We start from the raw sequence: 15,664 nt of genomic DNA, 5'->3' as shown, positions 1-15,664 counted from the left end.
TAGGCATGTCTACAAGTCAAAGCACCTAACATCTCACCCGTTTTTCACTGTTTCATTGCTTCGATTCATTACAAGGAAACACACATGCAAAGATGACAGGTCTCGAACATGATCAAGCCAGCTCTTTCCACAAGGTCCCCAACATCAAGTTCACCAAGCTCTTCATTAATGGAAGTTTTGTTGATTCTGTTTCAGGTTAATACTTTTTATATACTTCTCTTTCTCTCCACTTTCTATCTCTATTTACCATTTGCTGTCTTTCCATTACAGGTTCTTCTACTTTGATTATGATTTGTAGTTTGAACAATAAAATAATTTCTCAATCAAACGATGCACAGTGAATTGTTTTGAATAATATTCCTGGTTTTATTAGTCATGCATTACGGTAGTATTGAATATAGTATTCATGGTTTACTTTCATGATCTCTAGTTTTGGAGGAAAAAAAAAGATTTTAGAGTCATCTCATAGTATATATTTCATGGTTCTAAAGTCTTCTTTTTCCTTCAAAATCTAACTCGCAAATGATCCTTAAAAATTAAAATAAACTTTGAGAAACAAAAAAATATATGCAACTCTAGAGATTTGTTAGCTATATACTTGACATATATATGGATACCAAAAGAAGGATATCCTTAAATGTTATACTTTAAGTTAGTTAAAACTCATCTTTCTGGCAATTTAATAATTTTTGTGTGGGTAAAACATTGACAAAAAAAACAGGAAAGACTTTCGAGACAATAGATCCAAGAACAGGAGATGTTATAACGAGGATCAGTGAGGGAACACAAGAAGACATAAATGTTGCTGTAAAGGCAGCACGTTGTGCATTTGATTCAGGTCCATGGCCTCGCATGCCCGGTGCGGTATGTTTTTATAACCATAAGACAATTCTATTAATGTACTATTAAACTTATATATAAAAACTAAGATTCTTCAAAATTGACAAATGAATATGAATGGAAATGATAAGTTATAACTAGAACTCATTTACAAAACTTCTCATGTTTTGGTATTTTATCTTATTTAATATATCTTGATGTTTTATAAATTCAAGATAAGTTATATACATTTTTTCAAATGTACACTTACTTATTTAAGCACTTTCTCGGGTAATTTAATAATTTATCTTCCAAATTTTCTTCATTTTCAATGCATCTCTCTTAGTAATTTTTATTTTCAATAAGCTTGCAGAATTGAGATTATTCTCCACTTTTCCACTTTACTCCCCTCTTAGTAATCTTTTTCTCACTAACTTGTGTTCCAATTTTTTCTAGCTTATTAGAATTGTGATTAAATTTATAGTAAGAAATTAATTATGACAAATATATCAATATTTAATAAAAATATTTTAATCACTATATATTCAATTTTTATATTATTTAATAATTTCTTAAATGATGTGTATAATTAAAAATATTAAAAATTAGTTTTGGAATTGGCTGATTATTTATTATTGGGGTTTGTTTTTCTCTCATCAATTATTATCAGAAATTGTCTCCTCTTAGCGTTGAACTTTGGAGGCCTCCATATTAAACTTAAACTATTAGGATTAGGACAAGAAAGGTCCTTATAACATTTGTTTATTTGGAGGCATATGTTTTATAATATAATATTCTGTCTTAAAAAACATCCTATTCTAAAACTATTTCCAGCTGTTTTTTTCTTTAAAAAAGTTAAGCTGTGGGAAAAAGTTTTCAATCTTATTATTAATAAACTAATTTAAATTGGAGACTACATCATTTGATGTATCTATTATATTACGGTTGTAGTGACCATCGTAATCATATTATATTACAATTGTGGTGTGATTCCAAATTATAATAATACAGTCATATAAATTTACAACTTAACTGCATCAGACCAATATTTAGGCTGCATTGAGCTACATCAAATTTAAAATATTTTTTAATTATAAAATAATTCACACCGTAACAATATAATCCACATAACAACTATAATAACTCCAATCTAATAATCCTAATTATTATCACAATTACAACGGTAATTTAAAATAGTGCAACTAACATTATTGCACTCTAATTTTGGATGGGTAAAAAATATGACATGGCATATATATTTATGATCAGGAAAGAGCAAAAATTATGATGAAATGGGCAGAGTTAATTGACCAAAACGTTGAAGAACTAGCAACACTGGATGCCATTGATGCAGGAAAATTGTACCATATGTGTAAAGCCGTGGATATTCCTGGAGCAACAAAAACTCTACGTTACTATGCTGGTGCTGCTGATAAAATTCACGGTGAAGTATTAAAAATGTCTCGAGAGTTTCATGCATATACATTAAAGGAACCAATTGGTGTTGTGGGACACATAATTCCTTGGAATTTTCCCACTACAATGTTCTTCATCAAAGTTAGTCCTTCCTTAGCTGCTGGTTGCACCATGGTTCTTAAGCCTGCTGAACAAACACCACTCTCTAGTTTGTTTTATGCTCATCTAGCTAAACTGGTATGATTCAACAACTGGTGCAGTTCTTTATCAAATATGTGTGTAAGAGTTACTTGAGCCTAAGTTAATTGGTTTTTCCTATTCTTTTTATTTTTCTATTTTTGAAGGCTGGAATTCCAGATGGGGTGTTGAATGTGGTACCTGGATTTGGCCATATAGCTGGTGCTGCAATAACGTCACACATGGACATTGATGCGGTAATTTATATTCAACAATACAAACATTGATGCATAGTGTAAAACATCAATTTTATCTACCTGAAATTTGCATCATAGATGAACTTGATACGTAAAATTATTAAATAATTAATCCGGTCCTTAACTTTGTACATCATTAGTCAATTTGTTTCTCGACAAAAACTTTAAAGAATCTTGCAAGGACCAATTTGATTGAAGATGTGCAAAGTCATAGACCAAATTAACATTTTTGTAATCTAAAAACCCAGAATTGACTAATAAGTTAGAGACCCAAATGACATTTTACACTATTTTCTTATATGGAAACATTTTTTATATTATTTGATTACAGTTAGACCCATCTAGACACTCCCAATTTTGTCACATATAAAGGCTTTTCATTCATGTTTAACATGTCAAACATATGGAAGTATTAGTCTTAAATAACATTGTTAAAATTGCCTCGATGGTGATATATGTTCAGGTTAGCTTTACTGGTTCAACACAAGTAGGCCGTGAAGTAATGCAATCTGCTGCAAGGAGTAACTTGAAACAGGTTTCACTTGAATTAGGAGGCAAGTCACCCCTCATAATTTTTAATGATGCTGATATAGATAAAGCTGCTGAGCTTGCTCTCTTGGGCATCCTATATAACAAGGTGAACTTGCTTTCATGGATTCTTTTCTTTTTCTAAAAATTATCTACTTATATCTCTGCCAACATTTAATTTCTTCTTCATGGTGACTACAGGGAGAAGTTTGTGTTGCAAGTTCCCGTGTGTTCGTTCAAGAAGGGATTTATGACGAATTTGAGAAGAAGTTGGTAGAAAAGGCAAAAGCTTGGGTTGTTGGAGATCCTTTTGATCCTAAAGTTAACCAAGGGCCTCAAGTAAGGAAAATATATATTGCAACAGTGATTTACACACTAGTTATAAAATATATAAGTGCTGATATATCATATATGTATACCATAATGGGACACTTTTGTGACACTTTTCAAATTTATAAGACAAAATAAACTTTTTTTGCCACTTTTCAGGTTTATAAGGCAAAGTAAAAGTAAAATAATGCTACTTTCTCTTATGAACCTAAAACGCATCACACCTTAATGTACACAATAATTTGATATTTCAAAAAAATGTTTTGATACATGCAGACACATGAATGAGAAGAAATAATGGGGATCCTGCTCTATTGGCTAATAGCTTTCTATGTATTGTAGGTTGATAAAGAACAATTTGAGAAAATCCTTTCCTATATAGAGCATGGAAAGAGAGAAGGAGCTACCCTTTTGACCGGGGGTAAAAGAATAGGTAACAAGGGCTACTTTATTGAGCCAACAATTTTCTCCAATATAAAGGTAATTTTTAAATAAAAAAACATATCAAATTAGACATCTTCAGCATGATTAGATAACTAACCATCATTTTTTCCTTTTAAAAAAATATTAACATGTTTAGGAGGATATGCTTATAGCTCAAGATGAAATTTTTGGCCCTGTGATGGCACTGAAAAAGTTCAAGTGAGTCATACTTAGTTTATATTTTATACATTGGTTCTTATTAGTTTGCATTTTCAATAGTGAAAAATAGCATTTAAGTGCAATAATGGATATAATAACAGGACAATTGATGAAGCAATAAAGAGTGGCAACAATAGTAGATATGGGCTAGCAGCAGGGATTGTGACAAAGAACTTGGATATAGCAAATACTGTATCAAGGTCCATTCGTGCAGGCACTATTTGGATTAACTGCTATTTTGCATTCGGGGATGATGTTCCTTTTGGAGGGTATAAAATGAGTGGTTTTGGTAAAGATCATGGATTGGATGCCCTTCACAAGTACCTACAAGTTAAATCTGTTGTAACTCCCATTTACAATTCTCCTTGGCTTTGATTGTTTCTCCTTCTTGGGCTTCCATTTTTGGGGTACTTGCTTGGGAAACCAACCCAAACTATCGTTACATAGTGCATGTGTATTGTAACTATATTATATTTTCAAGTTGTTCCTAATTCTCAAACTACCATATCTTGACCATTACACAACTGTTATGAGAATGTAATCTGCACCAGTTGATCCTTTTTCATCTTTTATGTTTTTCCTATGCCTTACCCGAAGCAATTCAGTGGATTATTACTGCACTCAGTGAAGGAGTTAGATAATCTATCACACCGTGCCTTGATCAATGTCTAGGAGTTTAATTTAATAAAAAGAATGTCAAGATGGTTTCTTGAGTAACAAGAGAAGAGAAGAGAAGTGAATAACACTTCTTGATGATGAAAAGAATTGAATGAAGTGAAAAACATATTGAGAGAAAGAGGAAGAGATGAAGTGAAAAATGAAATGATTCCTCTTATTATTGAATGGAATTGATTAAAATACAAATGAAATAGACTAATCCTATTTATACAAAGATAGGCTAGAATAACAAACTAACTAACAAGGAGAGTAACAAACTAAGCCTCTAAAGAATAGAGGCACACGTGCATAAATAGACTGGAGAGTTCTAACTCTGTTGCTTATGAGGCAAGCAACACAGGATAATTAGCAAAGTTAGTTGTAGCTTGAGCTTTATCTCGTGAATGTGTATCTCTTTGAGTAATTAGTGTTGTGTGATTAGCTTGGCTATCCTTTGAAGAGTTGTTTGTAGTGATGTGATGCAATGTATTGTTACTAAGGTGGTTTATGTTTGGTGCAAGTTGCTTATTTGAAGAGCATGGTTGTTTTTTGATGTATTTTGCTGCACTATCTTGACTGATATGGGCTGATTTAGTGTGTTTGCATTGGTTGCATTGGCTTGTTACTTTCTGTTCTGGTGGTTGAGTGCTTGAGCCTTTTTGTCGCTTGCTTGCACATATGTTATGTAGACCTAGCTTGAGATGAATAGAGGAGTAGTTTTTTGGTCCCAATGGTTTGGTGAGAGCATCTGCAAGTTGAAGACAAGATTGGATGGGCAGAAGTTTTACTAAGCCTCTGTCACATTTTCCCTTATAGTATGACAATCTATTTCAATATGTTTAGTCCTCTCATGAAAGATTGGGTTAGTAGCAATATGAATGACAGATTGATTATCACAATAAAGAGAAGCAGAGGTTAGATAAATGTGCTGTAAATCATAATCATATCAGATAACCAACTAATTTCGCAAGAAGTAATGGCTAGGGCCTTGTATTCGGCCTCATATGAGCTCTTAGAGACAGTCCTTTGCTTCTTGGATTTCCAAGAGATCAAGGAATTGCCTAAGTAGATACAAAAACCTGTGGTGGACCTCCTTGTATCTGGACAAGAGGCTCAGTCACTATCATTGTAGGCATTGATGTGAAGAGCTGAAGAACTAGGATAGAACAAACCCAAGGAATGAGCACCTTTGATGTATCTCAAAACTTTTAGGGCAGCATTGTGATGTGTGAGTGTTGGATAGGCCATGAACTGAGCCAATTTATTAACAGAAAAGGCCAGGTCAGGTCTAGTGTTTGTGAGGTAGATGAGTCTGCCCACAAGTCTTCTATAAGCAGGGGGATTAGGATAAGGATCAGCAGAATCTTGATATAAATGAGTGGAAGGTATCATTGGTGTTGATAAAGGTTTGCAGCCAAGGAGCCCTGAATCAGAGAGGATCTCAAGGGCATGTTTTCTTTGATTGATTGAGATTCCACTTTTGTTCCTAGCAATTTCAAAGCCTAGAAATAATTTTAGGGGGCCTAGATCTTTAATTTTGAAAGCTTGATCTAGGAGGGATTTGATATGATGCATTTCAGTAATATAATTACCAGTGAGGATAATATCATCTACATAAACAAGTAAGGCAGTGGTAGTAGTTGTAGAATTTCATTTGATGAATAGAAAGTGATCACCTTTGGCTTTATTGTAACCATGTTTGTTCAAGAAGGTAGATAGCTTAGTGAACCATTGCCTGCTAGCCTGCTTGAATCCATATAGAGACTTTTGCAGTTTGTAGACCTGGTTAGACAATGGAGAGTTCAGACCAGGGGGCAGGGACATGTACACTTGTTCCTCTAAATCACCATGGAGGAAAGCATTATTAACATCTAGTTGTTGTAATGGCCAATTATGAATAGAGGCTAAGGCAATAAGCAGCCTAACAGTAGTGAGTTTAGCCACAGGGGAAAAGGTAGAAATGTAGTCAATGCTCTCGGTCTGGGTGAATTCTTTGGTCATAAGTCTTGCCTTGTGTCTTTCAATGGTTCCATCAGGGCTGTATTTGACTTTGAACACCCATTTGCAGCCTATAAGTTTCTTAGATTCGGGTAAGTGAGTGATGATCCATGTCTTGTTATCTTGTAATGTAGATAACTCTTGGTTGATGGCTTGCTGCCACTAAGGGTGTTTGATTGCTTGTTTGTAAGTCTTAGATTTTAGGTGAGATGTGACAGAGAGGGTTCTGGATTTGTAAGCAGGGGATAGTCTATGGTAGGAAAGGTAGGAGGAAAGGGGATAAGGAGAATTGGTTTATATGCTTGTGTTATTTAGAAGAGCACAATGGTAATCTTGTAAATATGATGGAGTTTTATGAGTTCTAGCAATTTTTCTAGGTTGATCAGGGGAAGTGGACTCAATGGTAATAGGAGAAAGGTCATGTTGGGGAGTCTCAGGTATTCGGATGATAGAAAAAATGTCATCGTAAAGATAAGAATTGGTGTTTTGGCTAGTTGGTTGAGGGATATAGGTGTATATAGCAGATTGATGTGAAGAGTAAGGGAACACTTCCTCATGAAATATGACATCCTTACTTACTTTAATAACTATATTGAGTAGGTTGAGGACAATGTAGCCCTTGGTCCCTTCTTGGAAACCTACAAAGACACATTTTGAGGATTTAGTGTCAAACTTATCTCTAAGGTGTTTCTGAGTGCTAGTGTAACAAAGACAACCAAAGACTCTTAGATTTTGAAAATTGAATGGAGTCTTATGTAGAATATCATAAGGGGATTGGTTAGATAAGGTAGGTGTGGGTAAGTTGTTGATGATATGAACAACATGTCTAATGGCATATGACCAATAGACTTTAGGAAGATTACTCTGGATTAATAGAGTTCTTGCCATATTCAAGATGTGTTGGTGTTTTCTTTCCACAACACCATTTTATTGTGGTGTATAGATACATGAGGTTTGGTGAATGATTCCTTTATTGGCATAAAACTCCTTTAAAAGGAATTCAGGTCCATTGTCTGTCCTAACAATTTTGATGATAGCAGAGTATTGGGTTTGGACTAAGGCAATGAAACTATTTAGTGTCATACAAGCCTATGATTTACTCTTCATTATGGTGATCCAAGTGTATCTACTGTGGTCATCTACTATAGTTAAGAAGTATTTGTGACCATGTATAGAGGTGATAGGGAAATGACCCCAAATTTCAACATGAATAAGATCAAAGTTATTGTTAGAACATGTATTTCTCAAAGAGAAAGGAAGTCTCTTTTGTTTAGCTTGATAACAAATGTCACATATATGATCTTTATTGAAAGAAATATAAGGCATCTTTGTCTTAATAATGTCCATACAAAACTTGGAAGGATGAGCTAACCTATAATGCCAAAGGCTATGTTTATGAACAATAACATAATTGCTAACAAAAAAAATGTCATTATATTCATGTTTAGCCCCTTTCAACACATATAATCCTTTTGAGATGCTAGCTATACCAATCATCTTCAAGGAATCCTTCTCCTGTATTTTGCAACAAGAAACATCAAATGACAAAATACAGGAGGATTGAGAGGTTAGTTTAGGTATGGACAACAGATTATAAGAGAATGAAGGGAGATATAAAACATCATGTATAGTTAGATTCTTGGAAATGACTATGGTCCCTGAAAATTTGGCCATGACTTCATGGCCATTGGGTAATCTGACCCTCACAGGTCTGATTTTATGGCAAGCAGAATAGTAAGACATGTTATAAGCTATGTGATCAGTGGCACCACTATCTAGTATCCATTAAGATATAGAATTACCATTTTCTTGGTAATCCTAGGACAAACAATTTGTAGATAGGGTGTTGACCACATTCTCAGCATTGGTTGATCTTTCCTTTGGTTGTTCTGTTGTTGTAGCATGCTAATTAGGCCATGATATTGTTCATTGGTTGAGGCATATGAGGTATCATCCTCTTTTTGTTGCTTATGCTCATTCCCAGAGATAGCAGAGTTTACTTGCTGGTTTTTGGTGAATTGGAAATTAGGGGGAAATCCATGGAGTCTGTAACAATTCTCAACAGTGTGTCCTGGTTTCTTACAATGAGTGCAAAATTTGCTTTGGTTTGATGATTTATTCCAAGAACTTTTGTTGTATGAACCCTGATTTCCTTTAGTGAGCCCTTTGTTGGTATGTCCTGCATCCTTACCATATGATGTGTTCCTCTTCCAATTAGTTCCAACATTCATTGTCTTTGCCTCTGTTTCATTGCCATACATCTGAGTTTCTTGTTGAATGACCAATGATAGAACTTTATTCTTGTTTGGAAGGGGTTCCATTAACATGATTTGGGACCTTACACTAGAGTATGAATCATTTAATCCCTTTAAAAACCTGATAACTTTGTCCTCAGTTCTGAATCTTTCACTGTCACAATTGCACTTGGAAAATGGCATGAAGATCTCCAATTCATCCCATAGGGTCTTCATCTCAGTGTGATATTTACTGACACTTAGATCTCCTTGCCTGCAATTGGTTATGGTTTCCTGCAAATCTATTATTCTGAACAGATTGCCTTAGGAGAATCTTTCCTTGAGTTCTTCTCAAATTTCATGTGCTTTGTTGATCCATAGAATTCTTTGTGAAATTGATGGAGAAATTGACCTTATAATCCAGGATGTAACTATATTGTTTGCTCTTTCCCAAGCCTTGAAAATTGGACCATCCTTTGCTGGCATTTGAATGCTTCCATCCACAAACTTGAATTTATGTTTGGAGATGAGGCTAATTCTCATGGACCTACTCTAATGGTGATAATTTTCACCATTCAAAAGTGGTGAAACCAGTGCAATTCCTGGATTATCTGAGGGATGCACATAATATGGATCTTGTGTGGAATGTGAGGTGTTGTAGAAGATAATGAATAAGACATCTTGAATGTAACAGAGCTCTTAAAAGAGCTCTGATACCATAAAAGAATGTCAAGATGGTTTCTTGAGTAACAAGAGAAGTGAATAACACTTCTTGATGATGAAACGAATTGAATGAAGTGAAAAACAGATTGAGAGAAAGAGGAAGAGATGAAGTGAAAAATGAAATGATTCCTCTTATTATTGAATGGAATTGATTAAAATACAAATGAAATAGACTAATCTTATTTATACAAATATAATCTATAATAACAAACTAACTAACAAGGAGAATAACAAACTAAGCCTATAAAGAATAGAGGCACGCATGCATAAATAAATTGGAGAGTTCTAACTGTGTTGCTTATGAGGCAAGCAACACAAGATAATTAGCAAATTTAGTTGTAGCTTGAGCTTTATCTCGTGAATGTGTATCTCTTTGAATGATTAGTGTTGTGTGATTAGCCTGGCCATCCTTTGAAGATTTGTTTGTAGTAATGTGATGCAATGTATTGTTAGTAAGGTGGTTTATATTTGGTGCAAGTTGTTTATTTGAAGAGCATGGTTGTTATTTGATGTATTTTGTTGCACTATCTTGACTGATATGGGCTGATTTAGTGTTTTTGCATTGGTTGCATTGGCTTGTTACTTTCTGTCCTGGTGGTTGAGTGCTTGAGCCTTTTTGTTGTTTGCTTGAATCTTCTTGTTGCTTGTCTAATATTAATCCTGTCAATTACTTATTAATCTTCTTAGATCCCCTTTTCAAAGACAGTATAATGCATCCACATGGTATCCCAATGTCCAGAAATGTTGTGCAAAACAAGACAAAAAATAAAATAAAATGATAATTTTTCTTTCTACTTACAATTACAATGACATTTTAATCCCTAAAATTAAGTATAAAAATGGTACTTCCTTATCTAGTAATGGAGATGATCACTACTCACCACGGATACCCTTTTCTAAAACACTCGTTAATAACTCCCCTCACCCCACCACATTTATATTACTTAATTTAAAATAAATAAAAATTTTAACTATTGAAAATTTATTTTTATGATCTTAATTATGTATAGGCCTCTCAGGTAATAGAAAGAATCATACTCATTTATACAATATAACTTAACACTACAAACTATTTTCTTCATTTAGAATCCTCCATCTCCATTTTACTAGAAATGCATTGTAAAATTGACAATATCCTTCATGTTCACTTCACCTACTGAATGAGAATTTCCTTTGCAGGCCAATGATGGTTTTTGTAATAGATTTTGGAAATTTATAAAAGGAGAAAATAAATAAATCGGTATAGAGTATAAATATTAATTTGAGGAGGTAAAAAAAAACCATCAAATCAAATGAGAGATTTTGTTTTCTAACATGAGATAGTGTTAGAAAAACAGAGAAGAAGAAATTGAGAAAGAGAAGAAGAAGATGAAAATAAAGAAGAATAGAAGATGAGTGTTTATGTGTAAGGATGATTAAAATCAATGAATGAAGATATTTCTACATCTATAATGTATTAATCATAGTTTTATACAAGTTTCTAAATTGGGTTAACCAACTTAACCAACTATCTAAAATTAAAAACTTCTAACTATCTTCTAACTAACTCTTTTTGATTACTCAATTTAACATCCTCCCTTAATCAAATAGCTACTTCATCTATAAGTAAATGAAAACCAAAAACAAAAAAACTTATACAACAAAGCAAAGTTCATCATTTAGAAACTAAAGACATTCAACATGTCTCTTAACTTCCTAAACCTATCATTCTTCATAGCCTTTGTCAACACATTAGCCTTTTGAATTTCTGTTGAACAATGAACCATCTTGACTCTTCCTTTTCTAACTTGGTCTCTCAAGAAGTGAAACATTGTTTCTATGTGTTTGATCCTTCCATGGCTTATAGGATTCTTTGTCAAGTTTATTGTTGACTTATTTTCCATTCTTAATTTGAAGTTATCAAGCTCCTCATACCTCAGTTCTGTCATCAAATGTGTCAGCCAAAGTCATTGGCATTTAGCATTACAAGCTACAATATACTCTGCTGAAAAGTTGAAAGAGCTACCACATTTTGCTTCCTTGAGCTCCAAGATATATGTACACCAAAGATAGTGAACAGATACCCTGAAGTACTCCTCTTGTCCTTCTTATCTTCACATCAATCTAAGTCTGAATATCCCACAAAAACTGACTCACATTTATGCTTCTGCTTTGGAAATAACACCCTATAACATAAGGTTCCTTTCAAGTATCTAAGGATTCTCTTTGTTGCAATCATGTGTGATTGTGTAGGATTAGCCATGTGTTTGCTTATCATTCCTAATCCATAGGTTATTTCAGGCCTGTTGTGGCAAATAAACCTAAGGCAGCCAACAATTTGTCTAAAAGATGTTGCATCTGTAGGGTTTTCCACACTTGTGTCACTTAATTTCTGGTTTCCTTCAACTGATGTTGATGCAGGTTTGCAATTTAGCATTTGAAACCTATCTAGTACATTTGTTGTGTACTTCATTTGATGCATCATTATTCATTTTTCTGTCTTTAGAAATTCTATGCCAAGGAAGTATGCTAATCCTCCAAGATCAGTCATTTCAAACTCAGCCTTGAGCTTTCCTTTCAGCTTCACTACTCCCTGTGATGACTAATGCATCTACATAGATACAGATTAGGATCAGATCACATGTGCAAGTAAGATTCACATAGACACCATGTTCTACCTTACACTTGGTGAAGCCAATGTATGTTAGGAATGAGTCAATCCTTATATTCCAAGCTCTTGGAGCTTGTTTAAGGCCATACAATGCTTTCTTCAGTCTTAGCATTTTGGTTTCATTTTTTGAAGTCTCAAATCCAGGAGGTTGAGTTATGTAGACCTCTTCTTCAAGAGGTCCATTGAGGAAGGCACTTTTGACATCAAGTTGTCATAGCTTCCAGCCATTCCAACTAGCAATGGCAACAATCAATCTAACTGTCTCAAATCTGGCCAATGGTGCAAAGACTTCATCATAGTCATATCTTTCCCTTTGCATGAACCCCTTAGCCACAAGCCTAGCTTTGTGCTTAGAGATACTTCTATTAGGTTTAAACTTGACTTTATACACCCATTTGACTGCTATAGGCTTTTTACCATCAGGTAATTCAGCCTCTTCCCAGGTGTCATTCTTATTGATGGCTTTGAGTTGTTCCTCCATTGCCTTGAACCATACATCCTCCTTTAGTGCCTCTTGGAAGGTAATTGATTCAGTTTCTCCTAAGAGTGCTAAATGAATCAAGTCACCTTCATCTGTAATTACATCATCAACAAACATCTCAAATTCGCCGAGCCTTAATGGTAGGTGGCTTGTTCTTGTAGGTTTGGTTTCAGCAGCCCTGATCTCATGACTCCTTGTTCTTGGATCAGGATTCAAATCTTTTGTGACTTCATGATGTTCTTGTATAGGCACTAGGGTCACTAACCTGTTGTGCTTAATCTTACTAAGGAGATCCTTCTATGATCTCATTTCATCAAAGTAGACATCCCTACTAAATACCATATGTTTAGTTGTAGGATTCAAGAGTTTGCATGATCCTTTTGGATTATAGCCCACAAGAATAATTAGTTCACTCTTGTCATCCAATTTCTTTCTCACTTGATCTGGAATATGCTTGTAGCAGACTGAAGTAAACACCCTATGATGCTTCATTGACTGTTTCTTTCCAGTCCAAACTTCTTCAGGAACTTGTTTGTCAAGAGTTTGAGTTGGACATATGTTGAGAACATAGGTTATTGTAGTCACAACCTCACCCAAAGGTTATGAGGCAAGCCTTTGCAGTTCAACATACATCTTACCATATTCATAACATTCCTATTTATTCTCTCAGCCACTCCATTATGATGTGGAGTATATGGAGCAGTGACTTCACGAATAATTCCATGCTCCACACAGAAATATTCAAGCTCTCTTGATGTAAACTCACCCCCTCCATCAGTTTTGAAAATTTTCAGTAGTCTCCCTGATTGTCTTTCTGCCAAGGCCTTAAACTTACTTAGATGATCAAATACTTCACTCTTTGTTTTGATGAGATATATCCACATCTTCTTGCTATACTCATCAATGAAGGAGACAAAATACTTGTTTCCTCCTAGTGACGGAACTTCAAAAGGTCCACATACATCTGAATATACAACATGTAGTAAATCAGTAGCTCTGGTTTGAGTGTGATTACTGGATGAGATTTTGGCTTGTTTACTAGTTAGACAACTATCACAAACTGAGTTTTGAGGTTTTATTTCTGGAAGACCTATGACCATTTCCTTAGTGCTTAGCAATCTAAGGTCTTTATAATTGAGATGACCATACCTTAGGTGCCAAAGCCATGATTCATTTGAGGTTGTTTTTGCATTCAAGCATTATGAGTCCAGAATTCATAGCTTGACTTGGAATGTCCTGTTGCTTGATAATCGAGCTTGTAGAATTCTCCTCTTCAAACTGTCATAGACTTCCATAACTCCATTATTCAACTCCATACTGAAGCCTCTTTCATGTAACTGGCCAAGACTGGTGATATTTGTTTTCATTTCAGGAACAAATAACACATCAGTTATGTATGCTTTTCTGCTATTCTTCATCTTGAGAGGAATATCTCATGTTCCTTCAGTGATCACCACTCTATTGTCTGCAAATTTTACTTAATTTCTTTTGGTTGAGTCAAAATTCACCAGCCATTCTTTGTGCTCAGTCATGTGATTGGAGCAACCAGATTCAAGATACCAGGTATCACTTCCTCTAGTTCTACAATCAGTTGTCATCATGAGTTGCACAACTTCTTCATTAGGTTCTTCATTCTCCTCATTAGCAAGATTCAATTATGAGTCTTGTTTTCTTTGATATTGATTCTTGCTAGGTTCCAAGCATTCATAGGAATAATGTCCAATCTTGTCAAAATTGAAACACCTAAGCTTCTTTCTATTGTCAAAATTTAAGCCTTTGAATTGCTTAGAAACATTTCTCTTGTTTTACTGTTTTAGTTGATCATAGCTATTTAAGCCTTTCTTGGTTGTCTGCATCTGTAGCGCCTGATGTGAGGACCTATCTGAGATCCTTTCATTAAGTCTTTGTTCATGAGCTTCAAGGGATCCTTGAAGCTCTTCAATCTTCATCTTTTCAACTCTTCCTGATTCTTCAATGACAACAACCACATAAATTTTGGAACCACAATTCTAAGAATTTTTTCAACTATGCCTCTTCCATCCTTTCACCACAAGCCTTCATTGCATTATTGTGTGTGATGATCCTACTGAAGAAATTAACAATCCTTTCACTTTCTTCCATCTACATAAGTTCATATTGACTTCTGATAGTTTGTAGCCGAATCTTCTTCAATTGTGAAGCACCAAAATATTGTTTCTCCAACACATCCCAAGTTTCTTTTGTTGTTGCAGATTCTGCAATCTTTTCAAAGTGAGCATTGTCCACTACTTGGTGAAAAAGACAGATTGCTTTGCAATCTCTTTTCTTGTTCTTTTTGTGTGCATTTTTTTGTGCTTAGTGGCTCCTTTTTCCAAGACTGGCAGACCCTCTTCAACTATATCAGCTACATCCAGATATCCAAAAATGGTCTTCATTTGTATGCACCATCTAGTCCAGTTCTTGCAATCTAACACAGGTAAAGTTGTGGCAAAATTTCCTGTGGTTTGAGCCATTTGTTGCAGCGGAAAGCTTGATCTTTTTCTTGCCCTTGATGCCAAATGTTAAAAAAACAGAGAAGAAGAAATTGAGAAAGAGAAGAAGAAGATGAAAAATAGAGAAGAATAGAAGATGAGTGTTTATGTGTAAGGATGATTAGAATCAATGAATGAATATATTTCTACATTATAATGTCTCAATCATAGTTTTATACAAGTTTTAAATTGGGTTAACCAACTATCTAAAAGTAGAAACTTCTAACTATCTTCTAACTAAC

At 34.5% G+C, this 15,664-nt stretch overlaps 1 protein-coding gene across 1 annotated transcript; it reads left to right on the top strand.

Moving 5' to 3' along the window:
• On the top strand, window positions 1-4,670 carry LOC109349789 (aldehyde dehydrogenase family 2 member C4-like). Its single transcript, XM_019590775.1, has 9 exons — window positions 1-195; window positions 722-864; window positions 2,089-2,472; window positions 2,580-2,669; window positions 3,133-3,306; window positions 3,399-3,536; window positions 3,870-4,007; window positions 4,108-4,169; window positions 4,271-4,670. Exons 1-9 carry the CDS (start codon window positions 93-95, stop codon window positions 4,542-4,544), a joined length of 1,506 nt encoding a protein of 501 aa, XP_019446320.1. The 5' UTR covers window positions 1-92; the 3' UTR covers window positions 4,545-4,670.

This window comes from Lupinus angustifolius, chromosome LG06, assembly GCF_001865875.1.
Source record: "Lupinus angustifolius cultivar Tanjil chromosome LG06, LupAngTanjil_v1.0, whole genome shotgun sequence".
NCBI classification, from domain to species: Eukaryota; Viridiplantae; Streptophyta; class Magnoliopsida; order Fabales; family Fabaceae; genus Lupinus; species Lupinus angustifolius.
The sequence above is the reverse complement of the archived record's forward strand: the minus strand, read 5'-3'. Positions and strand labels throughout refer to the sequence as shown.

Coding starts and splice junctions, on each gene's coding strand:
- LOC109349789 (XM_019590775.1), top strand. CDS start 93: ATGACAGGTCTCGAACATGATCAAGCCAGCTCTTTCCACAAGGTCCCC. Junction 196..721: donor TTTTGTTGATTCTGTTTCAG/GTTAATACTTTT, acceptor CAAAAAAAACAG/GAAAGACTTTCGAGACAATA. Junction 3,307..3,398: donor TGGGCATCCTATATAACAAG/GTGAACTTGCTT, acceptor TGGTGACTACAG/GGAGAAGTTTGTGTTGCAAG.